The sequence below is a fragment of the Microcaecilia unicolor genome, chromosome 6 (genome assembly GCF_901765095.1).
Source record: "Microcaecilia unicolor chromosome 6, aMicUni1.1, whole genome shotgun sequence".
Taxonomy (NCBI): domain Eukaryota; kingdom Metazoa; phylum Chordata; class Amphibia; order Gymnophiona; family Siphonopidae; genus Microcaecilia; species Microcaecilia unicolor.
The window spans coordinates 173,123,066-173,149,431 of NC_044036.1; the positions used below are offsets into that span (position 1 = coordinate 173,123,066).

Below are 26,366 nucleotides of genomic sequence, written 5' to 3' on the forward strand. Positions count from 1 at the left end.
GGAGATGGGTCGATAATTAGAGGGACAAGTAGGGTCGAGTGAAGGCTGATCCAAAGTCCTGCAGGAGCAGGACTTCTTCATCATCGACAAAAACCTCCTTAGTGACTCAGCGTAAACTTGACTATTAGGTTTAAAGTTGTTCAAAACTAAAACAGCTCAAAAATCAAGAATCAAAAAAACTTAGCTTAGGTTGTCAGGTCTCTGTTATTCTTCTCAAGCTCGTCAACCGGCCGCGATCAACAGTGGCCAGCGTTTCAATTCACTGCTTCAGGATCACAAGCCAGAAGGAACTGAGGATGGAAGAGAGAAATGCTTGAGTAAAACTGTATGACAAGCAATTACAGTTGTGCTTGCTCACTTTCCGTTCTAGCCGACGGAGGCAACAAAGACAACCTGCAGGGTAAATGGCGGCCCCTTAAAAATCTTATAGTGATGTCACACACTGTCAGGTCTTCTTAACCAATCACATAGACATGCTGGAGTCAGTAAATTTAAAGGGGGTAATCTGATTATAGGAAATGGATCCATTCAACTTTAGAATTAACAGGAATTAGCGTTCCCAGTCTAAAGATCCATTTCTGCTCTTTTTGCAACAGGATCCGACGTCTGTCTTCCCCTCCTCTCCTAGTGACATTTATCTGCTGAAGGGCAAAACAACGTAGAGTAGAAAAATCTTGCTTAAGACTGGCACAATGAAGTGCTAGAGGAGAAGTGCTCTTCTGAGTTTCGATCGCACTCTTATGCTCCACAAGCCTAGTGTAAAGTGCTCGTGAGGTCTGCCCTACATACAGTTTCTCACAGGGACAGATAAGGCAGTAGATGACGTGGGTAGATTTACTAGAAGTGTTGACATATAGCGTAAACTCTTTCCCCGTAGAGGGGTTCCTAAAAGTCTTGATTTCTAGCATAAGATCACACATCTGGCAGTGATTACATCTTTTTTGACCCTCGAACCTCTGGGTGCTCAGCTGTACTTTAGGGAGGATCGAGGGAGACTACTTCCTTCAGGTTGTTTCCTCTACTGTAAGCAAAATGTTCTCTAGAAAAAAGGGAATGTCTGGACTATGTCCCAGTGATTTTTATAATTTGTGCTACCCAATGGGACTGTAAAGTGTGTTTCAGCACTTACGTAAGGATTTGATCAGATCCCTCTTCAGACCTGGTTCTGGGCATAAGTAACAAATCCCTATTGTTGTACTTAGCTCTCCAGTAAACAGAGGTGACAACCCGCCTTGGGTATCCTCTAGCTAGCAACCACTGGTTCAGGCATTTGGCTTGATCACGGAAATCCTTGTCCTCAAAACAGATCCTCCGGTACCTTAAAAATTGCGAAAACGGGATACTGTCCCTCAGTCTTGGATGGCAGCATATGGCCATTAATTTGTAACATAGAAAATCTGCCATTTTCTGGCTGCAGTGGAAATGCTACTACTACTACTTATCATTTTTATAGTGCTACTAGACGTACGCAGTGCTGTACACTTGAACATGAAAAGACAGTCCCTGCTCGACAGAGCTTACAATCTAATTAGGACAGACAAATAAGGGAATTACTAAGGTGGGAAAGATAAAACAGACATGGGTATTGAGCAAGTGGATAGGGGTTAGGAGTTAAAAGCAGCATCAAAAAGGTGGGCTTTTAGCCTAGATTTAAAGATGGCCAGAGATGGAGCTTGACATACTGGCTCATGAAATGGCCTTAGCATGCGGGAAAGACCTGCATGACAGTGTACTAAGGCCACTTTCTACCTGCAGCTTTGTAAAAGGACCCCAGATGGTCTGAAGCACTACTTACTGCTGAAGTTCTGCTGGTTGGATATATGAAAATCACTGAAAATCAAAAATGTTATAACCAGCGAAAATGTGCTATTTCCATAGTCAAAGAATAACTAATCTGTAATAATCATCACAGAGTATACTAAACCCCTAATTAGCCTGTCCAAATATTTTTATTAGTTTCCTCCAAATGTGTGAGAAGCAGAACTGTTCATGGAAATCTTATTTATAAGCTATGATCTTATAGGAAAATTGAGGTTTTGGATGATTTTTTGACATATTCTTACATTCTTGAACTCTTCCACTTTCAAGAACTAGGTCTCGGCAGAATAAATTTGTCTATGCAGCATTGTTGATGGTGCAGAAAATTATTATAATTCACTGGTATGATGAAAACAATGTTGCTATCCAGTTTTGACATTTCAAAGGTCGAAGCAAATTTCCCAGTTCTTGAATTTCAGTTTTGATGACAAAAGACATTGTGAAACCATAAATCTAAGTCCATGCACTTTTAAGTATAATAACTTTATTCTTAGACCTAGCATGTTATTAGTTGGATATCTAGTGATATGATGAAGGCAATATATATATTTGAAAGCTGCCAAAAAAGATCACACATGATGGATAGCTTTATTGATAGTCAAGTGATAAGGGTGAGTTTATACAGCAATCAATTCATGGAGCACATTGATGATTCTCAGTCAAGCAAGTCTGACTTTGAAAAGCTGCAGGGACTTCTTTAGAGGGTGTGAGAAAGCATCAGTACCTCTCTGGTGGCAGTCCTCTAGAGATTGACATTCAGCCTACCTGCTTATTACAGAAAGGCCAGGGTAAATGTGGCAAACTCACTCCATCCCCACTTGCTCACTGGATAAACAAGCCACGGCATATGCCTCTATTCACCCTGCTCCCTCCCTGATTGAAGAAAAGAAAGGAGCCCGGGGTTGAGCTTGGTCATTTTCTTCTATTGCCACCCCACTTGCTGAAGATGGAGAAAAAAAAAGCTCAGATTAAGTGCAACTGATTTCCTCCGTCTCTACCCTTTCAAAGAAGGAGATAGAAGTTGGGTCACTTGCTTTCTCCGTCCTATTTACTAAAAAGAGAATAGTTGGAGTAGGACTTTCTTCTTCTGTCTGTCTGCCAAAGAACAGAGAAGTCAAGATAATACTACCAGCCCACTCACCAAAAGGGAAAGGAACAGGGCACAACTGGACTGCCTTTCTCCTCTCCGTTAAGCTAAGGGCTTTTTTTGAGGGGGTACTGAGTACCAGCACCTTTTTCATTGTCTGCTAAAATTGACCCATGGGCGCCAAGTTTTAATGAAAGAGCTCAGGCTCTACACACCAGAGCTCAGGCTCTACACACCAATCCTGCCTTATCGTAGATTCTGTGACTGGTTGCATGGGGCAACCTTAGGACACTCCTGATGTTATATGAAAAATACTTCAGTTAGCAACTTGCTAAGTTTCATTATTTCATGTTATCACGTGCTCCATCATTTTTAATAGTGCTTATTCACTAAAGGGTCTTTTTACTAAGGCGTGCTAGCAGATTTCGTGCGCACTAACGACTAGAGCGTGCTAAATGATAAGACACCTATTATATTCCTATAGGCATTTTACCATTAAGCCGTCATTAATCGTTAACACGCCTTAGTAAAAGGACTCCTAAATAATAGAGGTCATTTGAGAAATCAGGCATAGCATTGTCACTTGTAAATAGTGGCACATACATAACATTTTTCTTTTGATGCAAAAACCTTTGCCTTATCTACAGAGGTACCTTTAGAGACATAGCACATGATTGATTCCTATGAGAAAACCTATAAGAATGTAAGGTGAAACGGGACCCCGTCGGATGGATTTGTAGATACGTGTGCTTATATCTAGATGTGGATATATTGGGAGCATTTTATGAAAATTGATAAATTATACATAAACGGAAGAAAATGAAGCTGGATATGGAGGTTTTTTGAGCCTGTGATAATGAGAGTTATTGCTGGTTGCCAAAGAAAGTAAAGCACCACAGATATTCAGAGGCTTTTTCCTCCATTTTTATATTTTTCTCCCTTTTATTCTGAGACATGAGTATTTGAAACCACGTTTGCTGTTGACTGGATACAGTTATTTGATGTGTATGTGGAGAAGTGCTGCTGATTGCAAGTGATTGTAAAATAATTTTAACATACTTCTTCCCTCTGTGACTTAATAAGGAGATACCTCCATAATTGGTACAGTCCTGTCTTTCCATTTTTGTTTCTCCAAATTGAGACAGTGATGGGAATCTGCCAGTCTTTTGGTGTTTCCTCTTGGCCGTACAGTTCTTGAATTACTCTATAATGCTATTTTATCCGTGTTGCTTGTTTCTTTAATAATTCCTAATGATTTTTGTTGTTGTTGTTGTTTGGAGCACATTTAAGGCATTTCCCACTTTGAAAAGGAGAAAAGCTGATTCAAGCTCAGCCACCTTGTGTAGTAGTTCTTTGCATGTTTTTCCTGAGAGGTTTAGCAAATCATCAAGGAGTTGGAGGAGTGGCCTAGTGGTTAGAGTGGTGGACTTTGGTCCTGGGGAACTGGGTTCAATTCCCACTGCAGGCGCAGGCAGCTCCTTGTGACTCTGGGCAAGTCACTTAACCCTCCATTGCTCCAGATACAAATAAGTACCTGTATATAATATGTAAGCCGCATTGAACCTGCTATGAGTGGGAAAGCGCGGGGTACAAATGTAAGGTAAAAAAAAAAAAAGATAGTGCTTTCGCCTTTCCATTATAACCTCTGGTTGCAATATTGACTGCCTTAATCAGTCACTATTTCTATTAGTAAGATTTTTTTATGTTTCTGATCACTTTTATTTTCTTGTAGAATGTTTTACTGCTATTACCCCTTTTTGTGCTAATATTTTCCCAATATCATTCCAGGACTTCCTTTGCTTATTTTATTTCCCTGTTTGTTTCTCTTCTGGCTCATTAGCAGTTCTCAAGGAATGCCAATGGGTCAGGTTTTCAGGGTGTCCCTAATGAATATGCATGCATAGTGAGGTAGGAGGTAGGGTACCATATGGCCAGAAAAAGGAGGACGGATTGAGCCAGCCGGGTTTTACTTCCATTGCTTTCAATGGAAGTAATTGAGGCAGCCGGGTTTTACTTCCATTGCTTTCAATGGAAAGCAATGGAAGTAAAACCCGGCTGGCTCAATCCGTCCTCCTTTTTCTGGAGCCATATGGTAACCCTAGGCATGCAGATCTCTCTCATGTATATCCTGAAAACCTGGCCCATTGGCAGCCCTAGAGGACTAAGAGCAAATACCACTTCACTAAGGTATGTGTTTCTCCTCTGTTCTACTGTGACCTAAGCTTTGTTCTGTTTATTATTATTTTTTAACTTTCTCCCTGATTATATCCAGCCACCATACTGATCTTTTACATCCTCTACTATTTTATTTTAGTTCCCCAGACCTCTGCTGTTGACATAATCAAGCTAACTTTAACACGTTTTCATTCCACTTTTGCCAATCCTGTTTGTTCAGATAGCCATTTGTAGACTTCCACTACCTTTTCTGTTAACTTATTTACATTCTCTTGTTCCTATACTTTTATTTATTTATTTATTTATTCATATATAATAGAACAAATTACAAGTATACAAGACAGAAAAATAAGAAACAACACAAGGCAATAAGTCTCTTCCTTAGATCAGAATTAAACTAAAGGGGAAGTATGGCTAAAAAAAATAATGGAAAGAATAAAAGGAATTAAAGTAAAGGAAAACCTTCTAACAGAACATAACTTCTACCCTTTCTTCCAAGTCATAATCAAGATATTAAATCCCCCTGGAGATCATCTTTAACTCTATGAAGGCCTTCAGATGTTGCAGATAAAAAAAGAACCCATATTTTAAACCCAGATATTTTACAGTACATTTACATGGGTATACTAACAGAAAAGAGGCAGCCAAACTGTATGTATCTTCTCTCATAGTCAGAAGTTGTTTTCGATTATCCTGAGTAGACTTGGTCACATCAGGATAGATCCATACTTTTGACCACAAAAGAGTTTCTGGGAATTAACAAAAGAACAATTTAATCACAGCATTTAAGTCTTGTTCAAAGACAAAGGCAACAAAAAGTATAGCTTGCTCGTTCACCTCAGACATCAAATCTTCCAACATTGCTGATAAATCTTGCAAACCATGACCCCCAACCTAGGCCTGGTTTGCATTTTCAAAATTTTCTTTGGGTGCTCCTGCAATCCTCAAGGAAACTGGTAAATAATATAACTTCTTCAAAGGGGATATAGTATTCATAGTAAATTGAAGATCTATAAGTTATTTTTTTTTTTAAGAAATCCACAGGAGAGATCCCAACAGCTTTAGGAAAATTCAAAATTCGTAGATTGTCTCCTCTTAAAATTCTCAATTTGTTCTAACTTTCAATTAATTAATATGTTATCCTTAATTATAGCTGCTGTTGTTCCTTTCAGTTCTTTAATTTCAGTTCCAGTTTGTTCTAGATGAACCTTATACTCTTGCTTAGTGTTTTTCACTGTTAAAGATAACACATCCTCTTTACTCACAAGAAGAGAGGTCTCCTGGACTGATTTAGATACCATTGCTTGAAGACCCTGAAGAACCTTCCAGGGTTATGACTGTGGGATTTTCAAAGATCCTTCTGTCTGCTCAGCATTCAATTCACCAGGTGTAGCATTGCTACTGTTGGGCTCTGTTCCAACGACTCCCACCTTCTGAGATGCCACAGCCTTAATGCGGGATTCAGCCAGACATGATGTGAGTATGGCCGCTGGAGGGGACAAATATGTCTGGTCCCAAAAGCACAGGTCCACTTGCTCCGGTTCCATTTAGTTGAAGCTTGGCAGCAAACTGGTCGAGGATTTGCTGTTCAGGGGAGGAAGTTCAGGCCAGCAGCAGTTGTGCCTTCATGCTCCCTTTCTGTTTAGTATGAGGCATCGAAAAAACTCCAAACAAGCCAGGAAGGAAAACAAGAGTGAGGATTCAACGCACAGTCTCTCCAAGACCAGGTAACACCGACACTGCTACGCCCCCCTCTTGTTACTATAATTTTGATATTTTAACGATATCCTTTTGCTTATTTATTTCTATGGATTCCCTCTTTTTCTCAGTTCTCTATTTATGACATCACCATTTTATGATCTGTATTTCACACTGCAAAGGAATCAAAAACTATCCTCCTCTTTTTCACTGTAACAATGCAGACAGTCAGGCTTTTAACATTTAGGTCATTCCATTTATAATATGTAGACTTGTAATCCTATATACTGCAGATATATTTGTTATAAAGAGATCATATTGGAAGCACAGCTCAGTTATTCTCTTTCCATTAACCTTTTTCATATCATTTGGGCTAAAATATTTCTCAAAATTTGTTCTTTGTGCACCACCCTTTCCATTAAAATCATCCTTTACATATACCCCTGGATTCTATATAGTGCAATTTGAGTTGTGCGCACAAATCCGTGCATATTCTGGAACTTAATTAGCTTAACAAGCCAATTAGTGCCGATAATTGAATTTAATCAATTATTGACACTAATTGGTATTAATTAGAATTTATGTGCACTAATGCTTAAGCATATTCTATACTATGATGCAAGTAAATTCTAAAATGCAGATCTAAAAAAGGGTGCAAGGAATGGGCGTGTTGTTCCTAGAATTTATGTTCAGTGTTTTAGAATATCCATGTTCCACACATAATTTAAGCATTGGCATTTATACCAGGTTTTCATTGATATAAATGTCTGCGACTAAATATGGTCACAGAAAATTCGTGTTAGGCGTATTCTATAAACCGTGCCTATGCATATTTTTTTCGGCGCTGATTTTTTAGGGGTGATATATAGAATCTAGCCTATAAATTTTCATTTACATCCACAGTCCAGAAAATTTCTCCCGAAAATGTATCTAGCTCTTCACTGTGTATGTTTACATAGCTGGCATGCATTGTGGAACTAGTTCAACTTTTTTTTTTTTTACCATTTTCTGTTTATACTTTAGATATTTTCTTTCAGACGTGTTTGATAAGAGCTTTAACTCTTTTGGGAGGAAGTTTTATTCATATTCAGATGATATGATACTGCTAGTACCTATAGACAATGAATGGAAGAACACTGTATTGAATATATGTAACTGCATTACATTTATTGAACATAAAAGTAGGACTCTTGGTTTTTAACGTAATAGGGATAAGACCAAATTATTATTGTTAAGTCATCAAGCACATCCTATTTCTGGCAAACTAAAACTGCCCGATGGTTTGTCACCGAAGGTGAAATCATGGGTATTATTTAAACACAGATAAAGCTAGACCCAATTTCCAGCGAAAAAAGTAAAATACTAATAGCAAGCTGAAAAGTATTTAACTATTCCAGTCTTGTTCAAAAATGTACAAAATCAATGAAATAAGTTTCACTTTTTTCTGGTTTAAAGTGGAGAAAAACGACCTCAGTAGTCAAAGCATGGCAGCAGTGTCATAATAGCACTCAATGCCAGCATTGAAACGACTCCGGAGTCGTTTCAATGCTGCCATGCTTTGACTACTGAGGTCGTTTTTCTCCACTTTAAACCAGAAAAAAGTGAAACTTATTTCATTGATTTTGCACGTTTTTGAACAAGACTGGGATAGTCAAATACTTTTCAGCTTGCTATTAGTATTATTTAAACACTACACTCTCCTTAGAACCACGTTTAAATAATGTAGTGAAAACTGCTTTTTAAAAGCTTAGACAACTTTGTCATGTACATCCTTTTTTTCAGAAGAACATTTTTCGTTATTGGCCCAGGCCCTTATTTTATCACACACAGACTAGTGCAACAGTCTTGATGCCACAATTACAGTTAAACTTCAACAGAAACTGCAGACTCTCCAAAATACAGCTGTCAAATAATTTAATATTCTGTTTGAAGTTCAACAGGGCTACCCCATCTCTTGTCCGGTTACGTTTGTTATCTGTTTAGGCTCGTGTACTTTTTAAACTGGCCTGTTTGGTTCTTACAATCTTTAAATCTCCAGAATACTTAGAGCTTCTTTTACTAAACCGTTCTAGAGATTCCTAGCATATCAAATGAGAGGAAGCCCATAGGAACTGAATGGGCTTCATCTCGTTTACCTTGCAGTAATCGCTAACACAGCTTTGTAAAAGAAGCCCTTAGTTAAGAATGGGACTCTCAACCTTATTTCTTCTTTTTCTCTTTAAGTGGTTTGTGTTTATGGTTTTGCTAGTAATATCCAAACCAGTTTGTAATGCTTGTGCTTTAGAGGAGGGGGGATTGTTTCAGGGAAAATGTTCAGAGTAATGGTATTTCTCTGTTCTTGTTTTAGGTTGTTCACTATTGCCATTCTTTATTGTTTGACTCTTTAAGCTTTTAATAAAAATTCAAGTAAAAAAAAAAAAAGAACACTGAGTTAAATCATTTTCTTTCCCCAACTGTACTCAAACTTCTCATGCAGGTGGCTCTCGTTTAATTTATTATCTCTGTTTTCAAGTTGTTCATTATAAAAGTTTTTTAATGTGCTCTGGGGTCCTTTTACAAAGGCGCACCAGCATTTTTAGCATGCACTAAAAATAGACGCACTAAACGCTAGAGAGACCCATGGGAATATATGGGTATCTAGCATTTAGCGCGTGCCTATGCAAAAGACCCCCTCTATTTGTTATCAATCAGTACAATTATGGAATTCTGTACTTAGAGATTTGAAAATTGAGTCATCTTATTTTCTATTTCAGAAAATATGAAGACATTTGTTTAAAAAGTTGTTTTCTTAACATTTTTATTATATTTTATGTTATATTGTCATATTCTGTTTGTAGAACATTCTCTAGTGATTATCCTAATTAAGAGTTGGAAGAATACAAATGTGTTGCATTACATGACATGTCTGTCCTTTATATCTACAAGTAGTTCGTTGTATATTCCTTTTTTGTCTTAATTCTTATATCTGTTAGACTTACAGGCTTATTTTCGAAAGAGAAGGGCGCCCATCTTTCGACACAAATCGGGAGATAGGTGTCCTTCTCTCAGGGTCGCCCAAATCAGCATAATCAAAAGCCAACTACTTCCCGTCGCGGGGACGACCAAAGTTCCCGGGGGCGTGTCGGAGGCGTAGCGAAGGCGGGACTGGGGCGTGCCTAACAGATGGGCGTCCTCGAGCGATAATGGAAAAAAGAAGGGCATCCCTGACGAGCACTTGGCCGACTTTACTTGGTCCATTTTTTCTTACGACCAAGCCTCAAAAAGGTGCGCGAACTGACCAGATGACCACCGGAGGGAATTAGGGATGACCTCCCATGACTCCCCCAGTGGTGACTAACCCCCTCCCACCCTGAAAAAAAACAACTTTAAAAACTTTTTTGCCAGCCTGCAATGTCATACTCAGGTCCATTACAGCAGTATGCAGGTCCCTGGGAGAGGAGGTATGCATTTGTCAGTGGAGGCATAGCGAAGGCATGGACATCCTTCTTTCAAACATTTTGGACGTCCTGAACTGCCCCCCGCCCCACAGGGACGGCCAAATTTCAAGGGAGTGAAGTGGAGGAGTGGCCTAGTGGTTAGAGCACTGGTCTTGCAATCCAGAGGGGGCCGGTTCAAATCCCACTGCTGCTGCTTGTGATCCAAAATCCAAATAAATAAAGGGGGTGTCGGAGGCATAGCAGGCATGGACATCCTTCTCACAGAAGCATCCAGGCATGGATGTCCTTCTCACAGAAACATCCACATTTTGGGCGTCCTCAACTGCCATCGCAGGGACGGAGGCATAGCGAAGGACGTGCTTCACCCATACTCTAAAAAAATTAAAAAGACGTCCCTGACGAGCACTTAGACGTTTTCACCTGGACTTGTATTTTTCTAAGGTTGTAGATGGCAATTTATTTAAGGTTGTAGACGGCTATTATACACGCAGCTTGTCTGCATGTATGAAGCATCTTTGGCATGCGCAGAGCAGCCATGCATAATGCTTGGCTGCTCTGCACTGGCTTCCCCTCCTTAGGAAGGAAATCATGTGCAAATGAGCTAACAGTGAGCAGCTCATTTGCATGCGATTTCCTTCATGCATGCCCATTCCTTTCCGAATCGCTAAGGGATCAGTAAGGGAAGGGCTTTTTCCGTTCAGTTAGTGCATCAGTTAGTCCAGTACAGTGCCCCCTAGGGTGCCCAGTTGATGTCCTGGCATGTCATGGGGACCAGTGCACTACGAATGCTGGCTCCTCCCACGACCAAATGAGTTGGATTTGGTCGTTTTTGAGATGGGCGTCCTCAGTTTCCATGATCACCAAAAACTGGGGATGACCATCTCTAAGGTCGACCATCTCAACATTTATGTCGACCATCTCTAAGGTTGACCTCAATGTTGAGATTTGGGCATCCCCGACCGTATTATCGAAACGAAAGATGACCGCCCATCTTGTTTCGATAATACGGGTTTCCCCGCCCCTTCGCGGGGATGTACTGCAAGGACACCCTCAGGAAAACTTGGGCGTCCCTGTTCGATTATGCCCCTCTTTGTGTGCTAATGCTCAAGCATTTCCATGATTCCAATGATTTACATAGAAACAGAGAAAATGACGGCAGGTAAAAATAGGGGGAAAGGGATATACCACCTTTCTGTGTTTTTTTGTTTTGTAACTACATTCAAAGCAGTTTACATAGTATATACAGGTAATTATTTGTACCTGGGGCAATGGAGGGTTAAGTGACTTGCCCAGAGTCACAAGGAGCTGCAGTGGGAATCAAACCCAGTTCCCCAGGATCAAAGTTCACTGCACTAACCACTAGGCTACTCCTATGCAGACTGCCCGTCCGTGCTATCTACTATCCCTGGTTCATTTCATTTTCTTTGTTCCCTGTCTGTGAAATATTTATTGTTGCTGTCCTTGTAATCAGTTTCATATTGCATAATTCTTTTCTATTTATGTTTAGTCCATTATAATCCAACCCCTTCCCTTCCTTTATTTCATTGAGGACCACAAAAAATGCTAAGAACTCTTTGGCATTATAATAGCTGCAGGGCAAGTGGTAGAGATGCTATTACCTAGAGAAGAAATTTTGGAGGGGACCCCAAAGGCCATTATCAGGCTGTGCTTCCTTCAGCTTTGGGCAGGCTTCGGCCTCCCTGTAGCATAAGGGCAAAGGGCAATTGTCCTTTTTGCACACCATCAACCCCATGCCAGCTTTGAACAGCTGTAAGTTACTTTGAAATATATGATTGAAATGCATTGCAAATGTATATTATTTTTTTTCTTTAAATAATTTTAGAAGCACTATAAAATATAGGTTAATTGTGCAGATATTGCCACACTTGCCAGGCTATGTCTTGTTGGCTCAGTTGGACAATGTAGCTGTCATATCTTTCTGTTCATTTTGCTTACTCTTGTCTCCACTGTCATTAAAGCTGTCTAGATACTCTCTTGTGGTTGGGTTGATGATATCAGCAGAAAGCATTTGAGAAAATTGCAGTGCAATTTATTTTCTGGCCATCTATTAATCTACATTTAGTTAATGAAAGGGAATTTATAGCAAGAACTGATAAATGGTACATTAATCCATTTTAACAAATAGTGAAATAATGGTATTTAAATCATCTAACCGCTTTTAATTAATGTAAAGTATAAGTAATAAAAAAAGAACTATTTTTAATTAGTCTAAGCATATGGTAATTAAATAATGTAATAGTTTGGGGTAAATGACCTTTGGTTTAGTTCAATCTTTAGTTGAAAGCAAACAGATCTTTGTGTCAGGCATGATAGCAAGAGGAAGAGAAGAAAGAGGCTATTAGGGGTCAAAAAATTAAGAACAAAGAAAATAGCAAATAGCATTGGGGGGGGGGGGGGGGGAAGGAACTGAAGGACTGACAAAATTACAAAGAGAAAGGGGAAAGGCTCAAGTAGTGGTATGTATTGAACAATCAACAAAGGCAGGGGATATCACTTTATTGAAATATTTAAGTGCACAAAGGAAGCCCACTAAGATTTATAGGGAGGGAATGAGTTTAGTGAAGAGGAGGATCAAAAGGAAACATATAAACAAAATCTTTTCTTGGCATTCAAACTACAAGGAGAAGGTGATGGACCAAGGACAAGGTTGTAAGGGGTTACAGAATGAACACATTACCATTTGCTAAGGAAAGTAATATTCAAGGTTCTGTCACAGTTGAAAATAGACAAGGATATGGGACCTATTACAGGTCATTTCAGAATATCAAAGGAATTAATCATACTAATTATATTTCTCAGAACTCTATTTAACATATCACTTGAAATGGAAAGATTCCAAGAGTCTGGAGAAAAGCAGATACAGCATCATCCTCTGTACATCATGGTTGGTGATTCATATCCTTAGGCCTAGATAGCCTGGTCTCTCTGCTGATAAACAGAGTCTCTGCAAATAATTTATTGTTACTTTGAGGTAATCTGTAAGGCATGGTACGATTGCTGTGTAAACTTGATGTACGAATGGATTCATTGTAGCTAGGAAGAACTTGGGTATTTTCATAATGTAGGCTAGAAGGCTTTATTGCTGACCAGAGTTGAGAAATGAACTGAGTATCCTTTGCCTAGGCTCCTGTCCAAGCTGTCAAATAACCTAAAAGCACTAGAACGTTACCCTGACAAGTGCAATAGATGTCAACTATCTGGATTTTTGTAAAGGCTTTGGCACTCTTTCTAGTTGAGCAGCAGGACTCAGCGAGTAGTTGAAGGGATCCACTCTTGTAAAGGAAAATTGGCCAGTGGGATGCTACAGCAATTGTCTCAGCTCTCTTTAGTATCCTTATAAGTGACATTGAGAAACAAATAGAGAAAAGATGTGCCTACCTGCAGGTGATCTAAAAATGTGCTGCAGAGTAGACACGCCAGAACGAATAGGTAGAATCAAGATGACTAAAAATATCGGAAAAATGGTCAAAGCTTTGGCACCTCCACTTAATTCCCACCCCAAAAAAGGCAAAAGTGTGCATTTCAGGGGCAGAAATCCAAAGGCCAAATAGCATTTTTAAAGAGAATTGTTAGCAAACAGAAATGAAACTGGAGGTCATCGTCTCTGATCGCCAATCAGTAAAATGAATAGTCATCTTGGACGTATAAAGAGAGCTATCAATAACAAAAAGAGGTACATATTAGCAACCTTACGCCTCTGTGAGTACTGTGTGCATCTCCAAAATTATGTTGATTTGGTAGAGAGAGTTCAATGCAGGTCCAGCAAAATGGCTTGCACTGTTTGCCATATCTGCAGCACAGAAGGAGCTAAAGATGTTCGTCTTAGAAAGAAGGGAAAAGGGAACATTTTACAATGACCTCAAGGTAAGCTGACTTAGGCAGCTCCCTATGTTGGGCTGAAGAAAGAAGAGGAATCCAGTAGGTCTGCATAGGGCTGTGCGGTACCAGATGGATCAAGCAGCATACATGACACTTAGAGTGGAGGAGTGGCCTAGTGGTTAGGGTGGTGGACTTTGGTCCTGGGGAACTGAGGAACTGAGTTCGATTCCCGGCACAGGCAGCTCCTTGTGACTCTGGGCAAGTCACTTAACCCTCCATTGCCTGCCGCATTGAGCCTGCCATGAGTGGGAAAGCGCGGGGTACAAATGTAATAAAAAAATAAAAAAACACAGCTAAACTGGTGCAGCAGTTTGTGTGGGACCAAATCATAACCAAGTGGGACTAGTGGACCACACTGGGTTGAATGTACCAGAATTCCAAGCTAAAGAAAAAAAAACAGCCATGGAGAAGAGAGTCAATTTCTGTCCTTCCCTCAAACTGACATTCATATCAAAGCACAGTCTGATGTGATTTATTGCAAAACAATATTTGAGGGATGATGATAAAAATGAATCCACTTTTAAGTAATTTTATTTTTGTTATAACTGTGTCATGCTGTGCTTTCAAGTCATTTTACACAAACATAAGCAATACAGCTGACTTTCATGAACAGCAGTGATATAAAAATAAAACCTTTAAAATAACCACAGGGGAGGTGGTGGGGGCGGGAGGGGGGGGGGTTGAGAGATTCAAGGGTGGGAAGAGGAATCTGTCATGTTTGGATTTAAGTATGAGTAGTATCAAGGGGGGAGAAAACTGTAAGATGGTATATGGTATACTTTGATATTTAGCAGTTTGTTGGCCTTTGTGCCGGTTATGTATTGTGAATATCAATTGTCAACTGTGCTGTATCATCAATAAACATGTTGAAAGATAAAACCTTTAAAATAATTTTATATCTGAACCGGATTTTTTTTTTGTTTGTTTTTAAACAAGGCACTGTTTGATTTTTCTCTCGGACCAACTATAAAGAGAAGCAAACTAGGGCCCTCATGATCAAAAGCAAACTCCGGCGCTAGAGGCGGTTAACGCCATACTAGCGCCGGAGTTTGCAGCCGACCCATGATCAGAGTGCTCGAGCGCCTGAAACAACGCGCTCGAGGGCTCTTAGTGCAATTAGCTTGCAAATGCATGCTAATCAGCGCTTAACGCATTCATCCCCAATGATCAGTGTCCAGTGTGCCAAAGATTGGGTCGCTGGCCGCGGCAAAATCAACGCCAGCTCCGAGCTGGCGTTAGACTTTGCGGATCTTGGGGAGGAATGGTGAGCCCTGTCCAGCATGCAGTTGCATGCTGGCAGGCCCCCGTTCCCCCCCCCCCAAAGCGAATGCAAACAGGGGGTTGGAGGTCCGGTGGGTCTCCAGCCCCCCCCCCCCAAACCCCAAGAATATGTCGCCGTTGCCGGCCAAACGCTCTCCCACCCAGCGACGGGGGGGAGGCTGGAGGTCCGGTCCCCCTGACGATCCCACCCCTTCCATGTTCAAGGAGGGCTGGAGATCCGGAGGGTCTCCAGCCCCCCCCCCCCAAACCCCCATAAAATGTTGTGGCCGCCGGCCAAACCAAACCCTCTCCCACCCTGCGACGGGGGGGGGGGGTGCTGGAGGTCCGGTGAACCTACAGCCCACCCCAACTCCTCCCCCCCAGCGTTCTTTCAATCCCTGGTGGTCCGTGGTGGGTGACAACCCCCCTCCCAGCCCCCCTTCCTTTCGTTGGAGGAGGGGCGCAGCATGCCTCCCTCCTCTTCCAGTCGACGCCGCCGCAAAATGGCGGCACCCAGCCCCGCCCATTGCATCCTGGGATGCGTCCCTCCTCCAACGAAAGGTAGGGGGGCCGGGAGGGGGGTTGTCACCCACCATGGACCACCAGGGATTGAAAGAATGCTGGGGGGGAGGAGTTGGGGTGGGCTGGAGGTCCACCGGACCTCCAGCACCCACTCCCCCCATTGCTGGGTAGGAGAGGGTTTGGTTTGGCCGGCGGCCACGACATTTTGTGGGGGTTTGGGGGGGCTGGAGACCCTCCGGATCTCCAGCCTTCCTTGAACGCTGGGTGGGAGGGTGGGAGAGCGTTTGGCCGGCGACGGCCACGACATTTTCTGGGGGTTTGGGGGGGGGGCTGGAGACCCACCGGACCTCCAGCCCCCGTTGTTCGGGCCTTGGGGCAGGCTGTTTGACAGGTTTGGGCTTTTGACAGCCCAGACCTGTCAAACAAATGCGGGAGGATTGTGCTGAGGCATGCTCGGCACAATTCTCCCGCACTTCTACATGATAATCAAAGATAATTGCGCTGCTTAGATTTGCATGCATTATCTTTGATCATCAATGCAGAAAAGCCCTGCGCTGTTCCAGCGCTATTTTTAGAACGCTGTTCAGAACAGCGCGGAGCTTTGGATCATCTGGGCCTAGATGATTGCATTTTAAACAGAAAGCCACCCCATTCAGCAGCAGAGCTATGGAGAGTCATACTAGTAAAGAAGGGTCTCATGTTTGTATATTTTAGACATTTGTGGCGCCAGGCAAGCTCAAGAAGCCTCTTACTACATGCACACTTATGTCTCAAAGGAGAATGCAAGAACTGCCTACACAGGGAATTTACCAGAACTTGATAAATAAAATACAACCAAATAAAAACAGATCTCTTTCAATAGCTCTTGAGGGAGTTATAATTTCCATATGCTGCAATGGCTTTAACATTCATTGCTGATGAAGTTGCTGACTCTGCTAATTGTATGTGAACTATTACATTCATAATTTATCTTTGCGTGTTTGATTCAGATGATTTTAATTTAGAAAACCTTGAGGTTTAAATCTTAGCCAACAATCTGTGCACATTTTGAGATGTACTGTATTGTTTTGCTGATTCAGTTGTTCCGTTAAGTTTAGAAACCTCAAACTTTCTGTTGTGGTTCTGTGCATATTAAGCCACAGGTCACATTTCTAGTGCTTTTGTTAACTAGTTGTACTAAGAAAAAAGTAGAAGAGAGTTGGAAAGAAAATAATCAGATGATTATTGTTAATAAATAGGTCGATTTGCTTTTAGCAAGGGAATTGAAAGGCAAAAATGCATGTGGCTGAGTTTGTTCTGTAGACCTCACAAGTATACTGCGGTATCCAGCTCTTTGCACGATGAATTTAGTTGAAAATTCTAGGCATTCCGATGGGTTATATGTCAAGCCAAATACTGTGAACTGTTATAAGATTTTTTTTTTTAACTATGGTAATCCAGGAAAGAATTTAAAGCCCTGTTTTTTCCACTATAATGTAGAAGACGTTTAATTAAAACAAAAAGAACTTTTTAATGAAGCAACACATTTTTAATCCCGATTTTATAGAATTCACAGCCAATAATCTGCAGGAAAGATCAAGCCCTGAATGTGGGTGGTAGGTGATCCTCTGTCTCAGCCTTTGAAGTGATCCTGCAAGAGCCAGTGCTATCACAGAACCTGTAAGAGAGAAACTTTTGCAGCACACATTCAGTAAATACAGTGGACAGGTTCTGTTTATATCATTTTTTACAAGTCTTTTAAATAGATGGAGAGGACAACTGCTAGATTTTTAAAAGTACAGAACATTTACAGATTTGCCAAATAATACATTTATTTACTTAAAATTGTGCAGCATTATAATCCAGAAGGATCACTGGATATGAAATGATACCCATTAATTCATTCACCAGTGGACTTTACATTAACAGCCTCTGCTTTACTTTTATGTTCATACATATTTAGTGCATACTTCAGCACAGTTTGTTATATTTTGTTGCTGTTAGTCATGTATATTATCTCTTAGATATGATTACTTGATTTAAAATTGTTGTAGGAAAAAGTTTTGAAAGTAGTTACTTGGAAACAGTGAAGCAAGACCTTTCCATCTACAGGAAGAGCTACATTTCCAAATAAGGAAATGCAGTGCTGTTTCTATTTACTTGCTAAGGGCCCATTTTACTAAGCCGCGTGTCTACGGGTGCCCAACATGCACCAAAATGAGCTTACCGCCCCGACTACCGTGTGGCTCTTGCAGTAATTTCATTTTTGGCGCGTGTCCGCTAATAGCGTCTGAAAAATATTATTTTCTGGCACGCATAGCGGATGCGCGCCAATTGACCTCTGACATGCGTAGGTCATTACCTCCCAAATTCTTTACCGCTAGGTCTATAGCTGGCAGTAAGGTCAGAGACCCAAAATAGATGCGCGGCAATTTTGATTTTGCCATACATCCATTTTCTGGGGGAAAAAAAATGCCTTTTTTTATAGGTGCGCTGAAAAATAATTCTGCGCGCGCCCAAAACCCGCTTAGTAAAAGGGCCCCTAAGTTTGTAGTCATTTTTCACCTAAGCAACTTTGGGGAGGGTCTGTCATAGAAACATGACGGTAGATAAAGGCCATATGACCCATCCAGTCTGCCCATCCTCTGTAAACCCTAATTCTTCCTGTTCCTAAGCGATCCCACATGCTTATCCCATGCCATTCTAAATTCTGGAACAGTCCTCGACTCCACCACCTCCACCGGGAGGCCATTCCACTCCTCCACCACCCCTTCTGTGAAATAATACTTCCTTAGTTTACTCCTAAGCCTATTCCCTCTTAACTTTGTCGTATGCCCCCTCATTCCAGAGCTCTCCTTCATTTGAAAAAGGCTCTCTTCCTGTACATAAATGCCCTTGAGATATTTAAACGTCTCTATCATGTCTCCTCTCTCCCTCCTCTCTTCCAGCGTATACATGTTGAGGTTCATAAGCCTGTCCCTATAATTTTTGCATTCAAGACTGCTTACTAATTTCGTAGCCACCCTCTGGACCGACTCCATCCTGTTTATATCTTTCCTTAGGTGCGGTCTGCAGAACTGCACAAAGTACTCCAAATGAGGCCTCACCAGCGACTTATACAATGGCACTATCACCTCCTTTTTCCTGCTAGTCATGCCTCTCTTTATGCACCCAAGCATCCTTCTGGCTTTGGCCGTTACTTTTTCTACCTGTTTGAAAGCTTTAAGGTCGTCCGACACAATCACCTCCAAGTCACGCTCTTCCTTCGCACACTGAAGCACTACACACCCTATACTGTACCTTTCCCTCGGATTTTTGCGACCCAAGTGCATGACCCTGCATTTTTTGGGATTAAACCTTCGTTGCCAAATATCGGTCCTTACTCATGTTATTCACACCCTCCAGGGTATCCTCCCTGTTGCAAAGTTTAGTATCATCTGCAAACCTTACCAGACAGTCCTTCCGCAATATCGCTCACAAAGATGTTAAAAAGAGCCGGCCCTAGGACCGATTCTTGCGGTACTCCACTGACGACATCCTTTTCTTCAGAGCAAGCTCCATTTACCACTACCCTCTGTCTCCTACCATTCAACCAATTTTTTACCCAATCAGTTACTCTAGGTCCCACACCACGGGCACTCAATTTATTTATCAGTCGCCTGTGCAGAACCGTGTCAAAGGCTTTGCTGAAATCCAAGTATACCACATCAAGCGCCCCTCCCACATCCAACTGTTTGGTCACCCAGTCGAAGAACACAGATTCGTCTGACACGACCTGCTACTAGTGACGCCATGCTGCCTCGGGTCCCGCATTCCATGTAGTTCATGAAATGTCACAATCCTCCTCTTTAAAAGTGTTTCCATTAGCTTACTCACCACCGAGGTCAGACTGACAGGTCTGTAATTCCCTACCTCCTCACTTCCACTCTTGTGCAAAGGAACCACATCCGCCCTTCTCCAGTCCACTGGGACCACTCCAGTTTCTAAGGAAGCATCGAAGAGGTCCGTCAGCGGAGCCGACAGAACTTCTCCGAGTTCCTTAGGCACCCTCGGGTGTATCCCATCAGGCCCCATCGCCCTGTCTACTTTTAGTTTGGCAAGCTCCTCACAAACACAGTCCTCCGTAAACGGGTCTTGGTCTACCATACATCCATCCCCTTTAGCCTTTGTTTTCTGCAGCTCTACCCCCGGTCTTTCATTCGTGAACACAGAGCTAAAATAACCGTTAAGCAGTTCAGCTTTATCCTTATCATCTTCCACATATTTCTCTCCCTCAGCTTTGAGCCTCACAATGCTATTGTGGCACTTCCTCTTGTTACTTACATATCTGAAAAAGGTCTTGTCCCCCAATTTTACTGTATTAGCTATCTTTTCCTCCATTTGCCGCTTCACTTTCCTGATAGCTTTTCCGGCTTCTCTTCGCTTATTTAGGTGTTCTCTCCTGTCTTCATCTTTCTGAGTCATCTTGTAACATGCAAAGGCTAGCCTTCTTTCCCTTATCTTTTCAGCTACTACATCTCTAAGGCTTCACTGTGCAGCAAAGAATAGAGTACAGAAGCAACAGTAAAAAACCAGTGGGTATCCTCGGGTCCCACTGGCAAGGATAGAGCAGCAATGGCAGTAAAGAGCCAGCGGGAGTCCCCAGGTCCTACCAACAGGAAGAAAATGGCAGTGGCGGTAAAGAGTCAGTACGAGCCCCTGGGTCCCACTGGCAAAGTCTGGATTGACTTCAGAGAAGGGAAGGGGTGAGGTTAGAGAGGAGGAACATAAGGAAGGGGGGCAGGGTTTTAGAGGAGGAAACGAGAGCAACAAGGGAGGGGGGAGAGAGACTAAAAGGGAGTGGCATGAGAAAGAAAGGAGGTAGAGTACATGGGGTGGAAGAAAGGGGGAAGTGACAAAGAGGAAGGAAATAAAATAATACAAGAAAGTGGAAGGGACAGGAAGTGAGAACAGCAGGACAGGGAGAGAGAAGTCTACATAAGCAGGCACACCCATATCTTCCCCAAGTTAGCAGGCAAATTACACCATTGGCACACTTTACCAAGCCCCCTACACAGCCATGCCATAGTCTGCAACTGAAGGAAAAGGGGAAATGCACCAATGTGTACTTTTAAGCATGTTTTATTTTTCCAATGATGTTGGGGGGGAAATTATACATAAAGGATTGAGAATGGCTGGCTGCCTGGGGGCAAAATAACTTTCTGAAACTTTAACAGAACGGAACCACATGAGTTATGGGGGGGGGGGGGGGGGAAGAGATGAAAAGATGCAAATCACACTGAGGGTCCCATAAAAATAAAGCCTTCCTTCTTTCCCCAAAATGGACCAATACATTTCTGTGGAAAAAAACAATTTCAGCTTCTGCAGCATAGAAGCTTTGGTATAATGAATGGAAACATAGCAAGAAATTGCTCCTTTCAAACTGCTTCTCTTCTTTCCCTTTTACAAACACACTTGCTGAGCCACCCCTGCCCCCACATACATACCCAGACGTGTTACGGTGGTTTTGCACTCTTGATGGTGCTTTTCTATATCGCTAAGCAGCCTTTTTGTTTGGGGACATGATGTACAAAAATGATTAAATAGTAAATAAAAAAATATAGAAGACTGCGTGAGTGGAGGAGTTGGGTTATATAAGAGAATTTTTATGCACATCTATGCAAAGTAGATAAGGCTCAGCTGGGCCATTTTGGTCTTTTCTGTAATTGTTTGCTTTGTTACTATGGATACCACAGCAGTCATGGCAAATGCAGCACTAAGATGCCTGATGATAATGCTAAAATGTGACAGTAGTTCTGATGCATCCTACCTCAGACCCAAAACTCAGAGACACTCGTGTAACCATGGTTCTCCGAAGACAAGCAGGCTGCTTTTTCTCACTGATGGGTCAGCGGCCCAGGAAACGGAAGTACTTTCCAAGTAATCTCCAAAACTTTGCGGGAGGATCCGGCGCGTGGGGCACGCCCATCACGCATACGCGGCCGTGCCCGCCTCAGTTACTTCTTTTCCACGGAGGAGAGTGGCTGCGGGTCCATCTCTCTCCCTCAGGCCCAGAGAAACTGTTCTCATGCATTCGCGCTTTCTTTTTGTTTTAAAGCGCCGCTTTCTTTTGTTTTTTCTTTCCAAGTGAAAAAAAAAAAACCTTATTTCTTTAGTTTTAGTCCTTTTAAGTTTTCTTTCGTCCCTCGTCGCGATTCTCATTTTTTTGTGTCCCCTTTTTGACACAATCGAGCCTTTTGATTTCGCCGACGTGATTTTTCCACCCATGTCATCTAAGACTCCCAGCGGCTTCAAAAAGTGTGGTCGGTGCCAGAAGTCTATCTCGAATACTGATCTACATGCGTTGTGCATTCAGTGTAACCATAGTCTCCTGCATAGCACTGAACAGCCATCTTAGCTGCTCTCTCAGCAAATATTTTTTTTTCAAAAATATTTCTCATTCGCTAAAGGGGCCCTTTTACTAAGCTACATAAACATCTATCACACCAAAATTGAGTTACCGCCCGGCTACCGCTTAGCTCTTGCGGTAATTTCATTTTTGGCATACGCTGATACGTGCATCCTAAGAATAATAATTATTTTCAGACGCGCACAAAGTGGCATTTGACGCACGTAGGTCATTACCACCCCGTTACCACAGGAGACTTTTCTGCTAGGTCAATGGCTGGCGGTAAGGTCTCAGACCCAAAATGAACGCGCAATTTTCATTTTGCTGCACGTCCATTTTCGTCAAAAATTTTTAAAAGACATTTTGTACAGGTGCACTGAAAAATTATTTTGTGCACGCCCAAAACACGCATCTACATTAATGCATCCCCTGGCTTTCACATTATTAAATACATAGGCAAAAAAAGACAAGTTGAATAAGCAAGGTGACAAAACTCAAAAAAAATAAAAAAACAGGGTGGAGTCAGTCCAGAAAACAGGTACAAAAATGGTCAGTGGTCTTTATCATAAAGCATATCGGAATAGACTTAAAGATCTTGATATGTGTACTTTGGATGAAAGGTGGGAGATATGATATAGACATTGAAAAACCTCCATCGCCAGGTATGAGATGACTCCCCTCTCACCTATACCATCTCTTTCCTACCCTTTAAGAACAAGTAGAACCGCTGCCATACTCCACCACCAAAACCAGTCTTACTTCATCAACAAATTATGCCTCAACTGTATCCATCAACTGCAAAAAGTATTGTAATTTCATCATACACATACTATCTCCAACCTTTCCAATGCACTCCAGTTTGGAGGTACATAGCCTAAAGAATATCAGACTCCTAGAACATCCTGATTAACAGCATGAAATATCTCCCTCTTGGTTTCCGTCTAAATTGTTTCAGATCACGAGACAAGCTATTACCGTATTTTTCGGACTATAAGACGCACTTTTTTCCCCAAAATTTGGGAGGAAAATGGGGGGTGCGTCTTATAGTCCGAAGGTAGCGAGTTTTGGATCGCCGTCCCCTACTTACGCGATGCCATGTTCCCTGGTGGTCTAGTGACGTCGGGGCAGGAAAGAGCCCCCTCTTTCCTGCCCATCGCGCTGCTCTCCATGATCCTGACTGCTTCCTGACGGTCTCGGCGATATTCAAAATGGCCGCCGAGATTCTCGGCGGCCATTTTGAATCTCGCCGAGACCGTCAGGAAGCAGTCAGGAGCACGGAGAGCAGGCTCTTTCCTGCCCCGACGTCACTAGACCACCAGGGAACATGGCATCGCGTAAGTAGGGGACGGCGATCCAAAACTCGGACAAGACGCACCGGAGCACCTAGGTTTTAGAGGAGGGAAAAAGGAAAAAAATTTTTTTCCTATTTCCCTCCTCTAAAACCTAGGTGCGTCTTATGGTCCGGTGCGTCTTATAGTCCGAAAAATACGGTACATTTCTCTGTCTTAATTTCTGCAATCTTTTTTTCATTCAGTTTCCAGTATGGTGGCAGTATTTTGCTTTTATTCATAGTAGGGGAAATGTTGAACAAAGATTATATAGTATTAGAATGCCATATTTTTCCAGCTTATAGCACAGCAGAATAATAGCAGCAAGCATAGACATGAGACGTGGCATTTCTTATTAGATCAATAGCACCTTAGCAATAGTTTGGAAACAGACAATTATTGACAATTAGAAATCAACTGAGGTCATTGTGCAACTGCTAAGTTAACAATATGCTTTTTATTTTGTAGGGAAAATATCCAGAAAATGTTCGACTTCCCGAAGGTTCTTCAGCAAACTACATGGTCCTAAGGAATCCGAAGCTCCCAGGGTAAGGCAGTCTGTGCTCAAGAAATGTGAGTGTCTTAGCTGGATTACAAACTAAAATGTGTTTAATACAGGGGTTATCAACCCAGTCCTCAGGACATACATAACCAGTCAGGTTTTCAGGATACCTGTAATGAATATGAATGAGAGAAATTTGCATACAGTGGAGATAGAGCATGCAAATTTATCTCTGCTTATTCACTGTGAATATTCTGAAAACCTGACTGGCTGGGTGGGTCCCGAGAAATCCTGGTTTAATACAACTTCAGGTGTATTCCTTAGACACAGAAGGTGACGCAAACTCATTTTTATTTCCAGTTATGATCATTTCTTGTTTGGCAAAAATAAGAATCAAATCCATTTGAATTATTTTATTTGGATATATTTGTTCAGGAATGTAACATGAATTTCATAGGTAAATTATTAATAGAGCGTAAAAATCAGTGTTAAACTGTGGTCTATTTTGGAGGTACAGCACTCTCGGGTGACTGTGATAATAAACTATATAGTTCTCACAGCATAGTTCTGTATGCTTGTATGAGCAAATTGGAGTTTGAAATCAACTTGAAAATTTCTCTGATCAGGCCAGCTACGGGATAAAAGTACTACACGGTATAGAAAAGCAATGTGATCTACTTCTGAATCAAGCCTTAATACCCGTAACAAGGTACATGTAGCACTATTTAGCTCTCACCTTTCTCAATAGTAACTCAAGGTGAGTTTCATTTAAATAGAGTAGATATTTCCCTACCTCTGGAGTGCTTACAATCTAAGTTGGTACCTGAGGAAATGGAGAGTTAGGTGATTTTCCCCAGGATCACAAGGAGCAGCAGTGGGAGTTGAACCTGGCTTCCCTGGTTCTCAGAAATATACATATGGAGCTCATATTATAGGCCACCAGGTGTACTTAATAGCATGAACACTGTAAAAGTGCTGAAGAATGAAAGTAAAAGGCTATAGTCAATCTTCATGCTTAAACTTGGACAAACTAACTTGTTAGTCTCACTAACACAAACAAGGAGTGACTCAGGCTGCATATACTGCAGCAGGACGTGTTTATCCACTCCTACCCTAGCTGAGATAATATTTAACCATTTCTCTGACCTCATGTGCAACTTTCTTTAAATCAATCACCTTACTTTCTAACCCTTCCTACTTCCTTACCTATCTATATATTACATCTTTGCTTTACCCTTCACTATCAACTATAATGTTCTATTACGTACTGTGTTGACGTGGAGGGGCATTTTCGAACAGGGACGCCCATCTCTAAGAACGTCCCGGCAAAGGGGCGGGGAAACTCATCGAAACAAGATGGGCATCCAACTTTCATTTCGATAATACGGTTGAGAGTGCCCAAATCTCAACATTTAGGTCGACCTTAGAGATGGTTGACCTAAATGTTGAGATGGTTGTCTCCGGTTTTCGGCCATAATGGAAACCGAGGACGCCCATCTCAAAAACAACCAAATCCAAGCCATTTGATCGTGGGAGGAGCCAGCATTCGTAGTACACTGGTACCCCTCACATGCCAGGACACCAACCAGGCACCCTAGGGAGCACTGCAGTGGACTTCAGAAATTGCTCCCAGGTACAAAGCTCCCTTACCTTGTGTGCTGAGACCCCCCAACCCCCCCCCCACCCAAACCACTCCCCACAACTGAATACCACTACCATAGCTGTAAAGGGTGAAGGGGGGCTCCTACATGTGGGTACAGTGGGTTTCGGGTGGGTTTTGAAGGACTCACATTTACCAGCACAAGTGTAACAGGTAGGGGAGGATGGGCCTGGGTCCGCCTGCCTGAAGTGCACTGCACCCACTAAAAACTGCTCCAGGGACCTGCATACTGCTGTGATGGAACTGGGTATGACATTTGAGGCTGGCAAAAAATGTTTTTAATTTTTTTTTTTGGGTGGGAGGGGGTTGGTGATCACTGGGGGAGTAAGGGGAGGTCATCCCTGATTCCCTCCGGTGGTCATCTGGTCAGTTCGGGCACCTTTTCTAGGCTTGGTCATGAAAAAAATGGACAAAGTCGGCCAAATGCTCGTCAGAGACGCCCTTCTTTTTTCCATTATCGGCCGAGGACGCCCATGTGTTAAGCACACCCCAGTCCCGCCTTCAGTACGGTACCAACACGCCCCCGTGAACTTTGGTCGTCCCCACGACGGAAAGCAGTTGAGGACGCCCAAAACTGGCTTTCGATTATGCCGATTTGGGCGACCCTAATAG

General features: G+C 42.1%; 1 protein-coding gene across 1 annotated transcript in view; it reads left to right on the plus strand.

Moving 5' to 3' along the window:
* CENPP (centromere protein P) overlaps positions 1–26,366 on the plus strand; it is a 64,441-nt gene that overhangs the window by 6,026 nt on the left and 32,049 nt on the right. Inside the window, exon 2 of the mRNA XM_030207124.1 lies at positions 24,061–24,140. Coding sequence (XP_030062984.1) covers positions 24,061–24,140 — 80 coding nt within the window. The remainder of the gene's footprint in view (positions 1–24,060; positions 24,141–26,366) is intronic.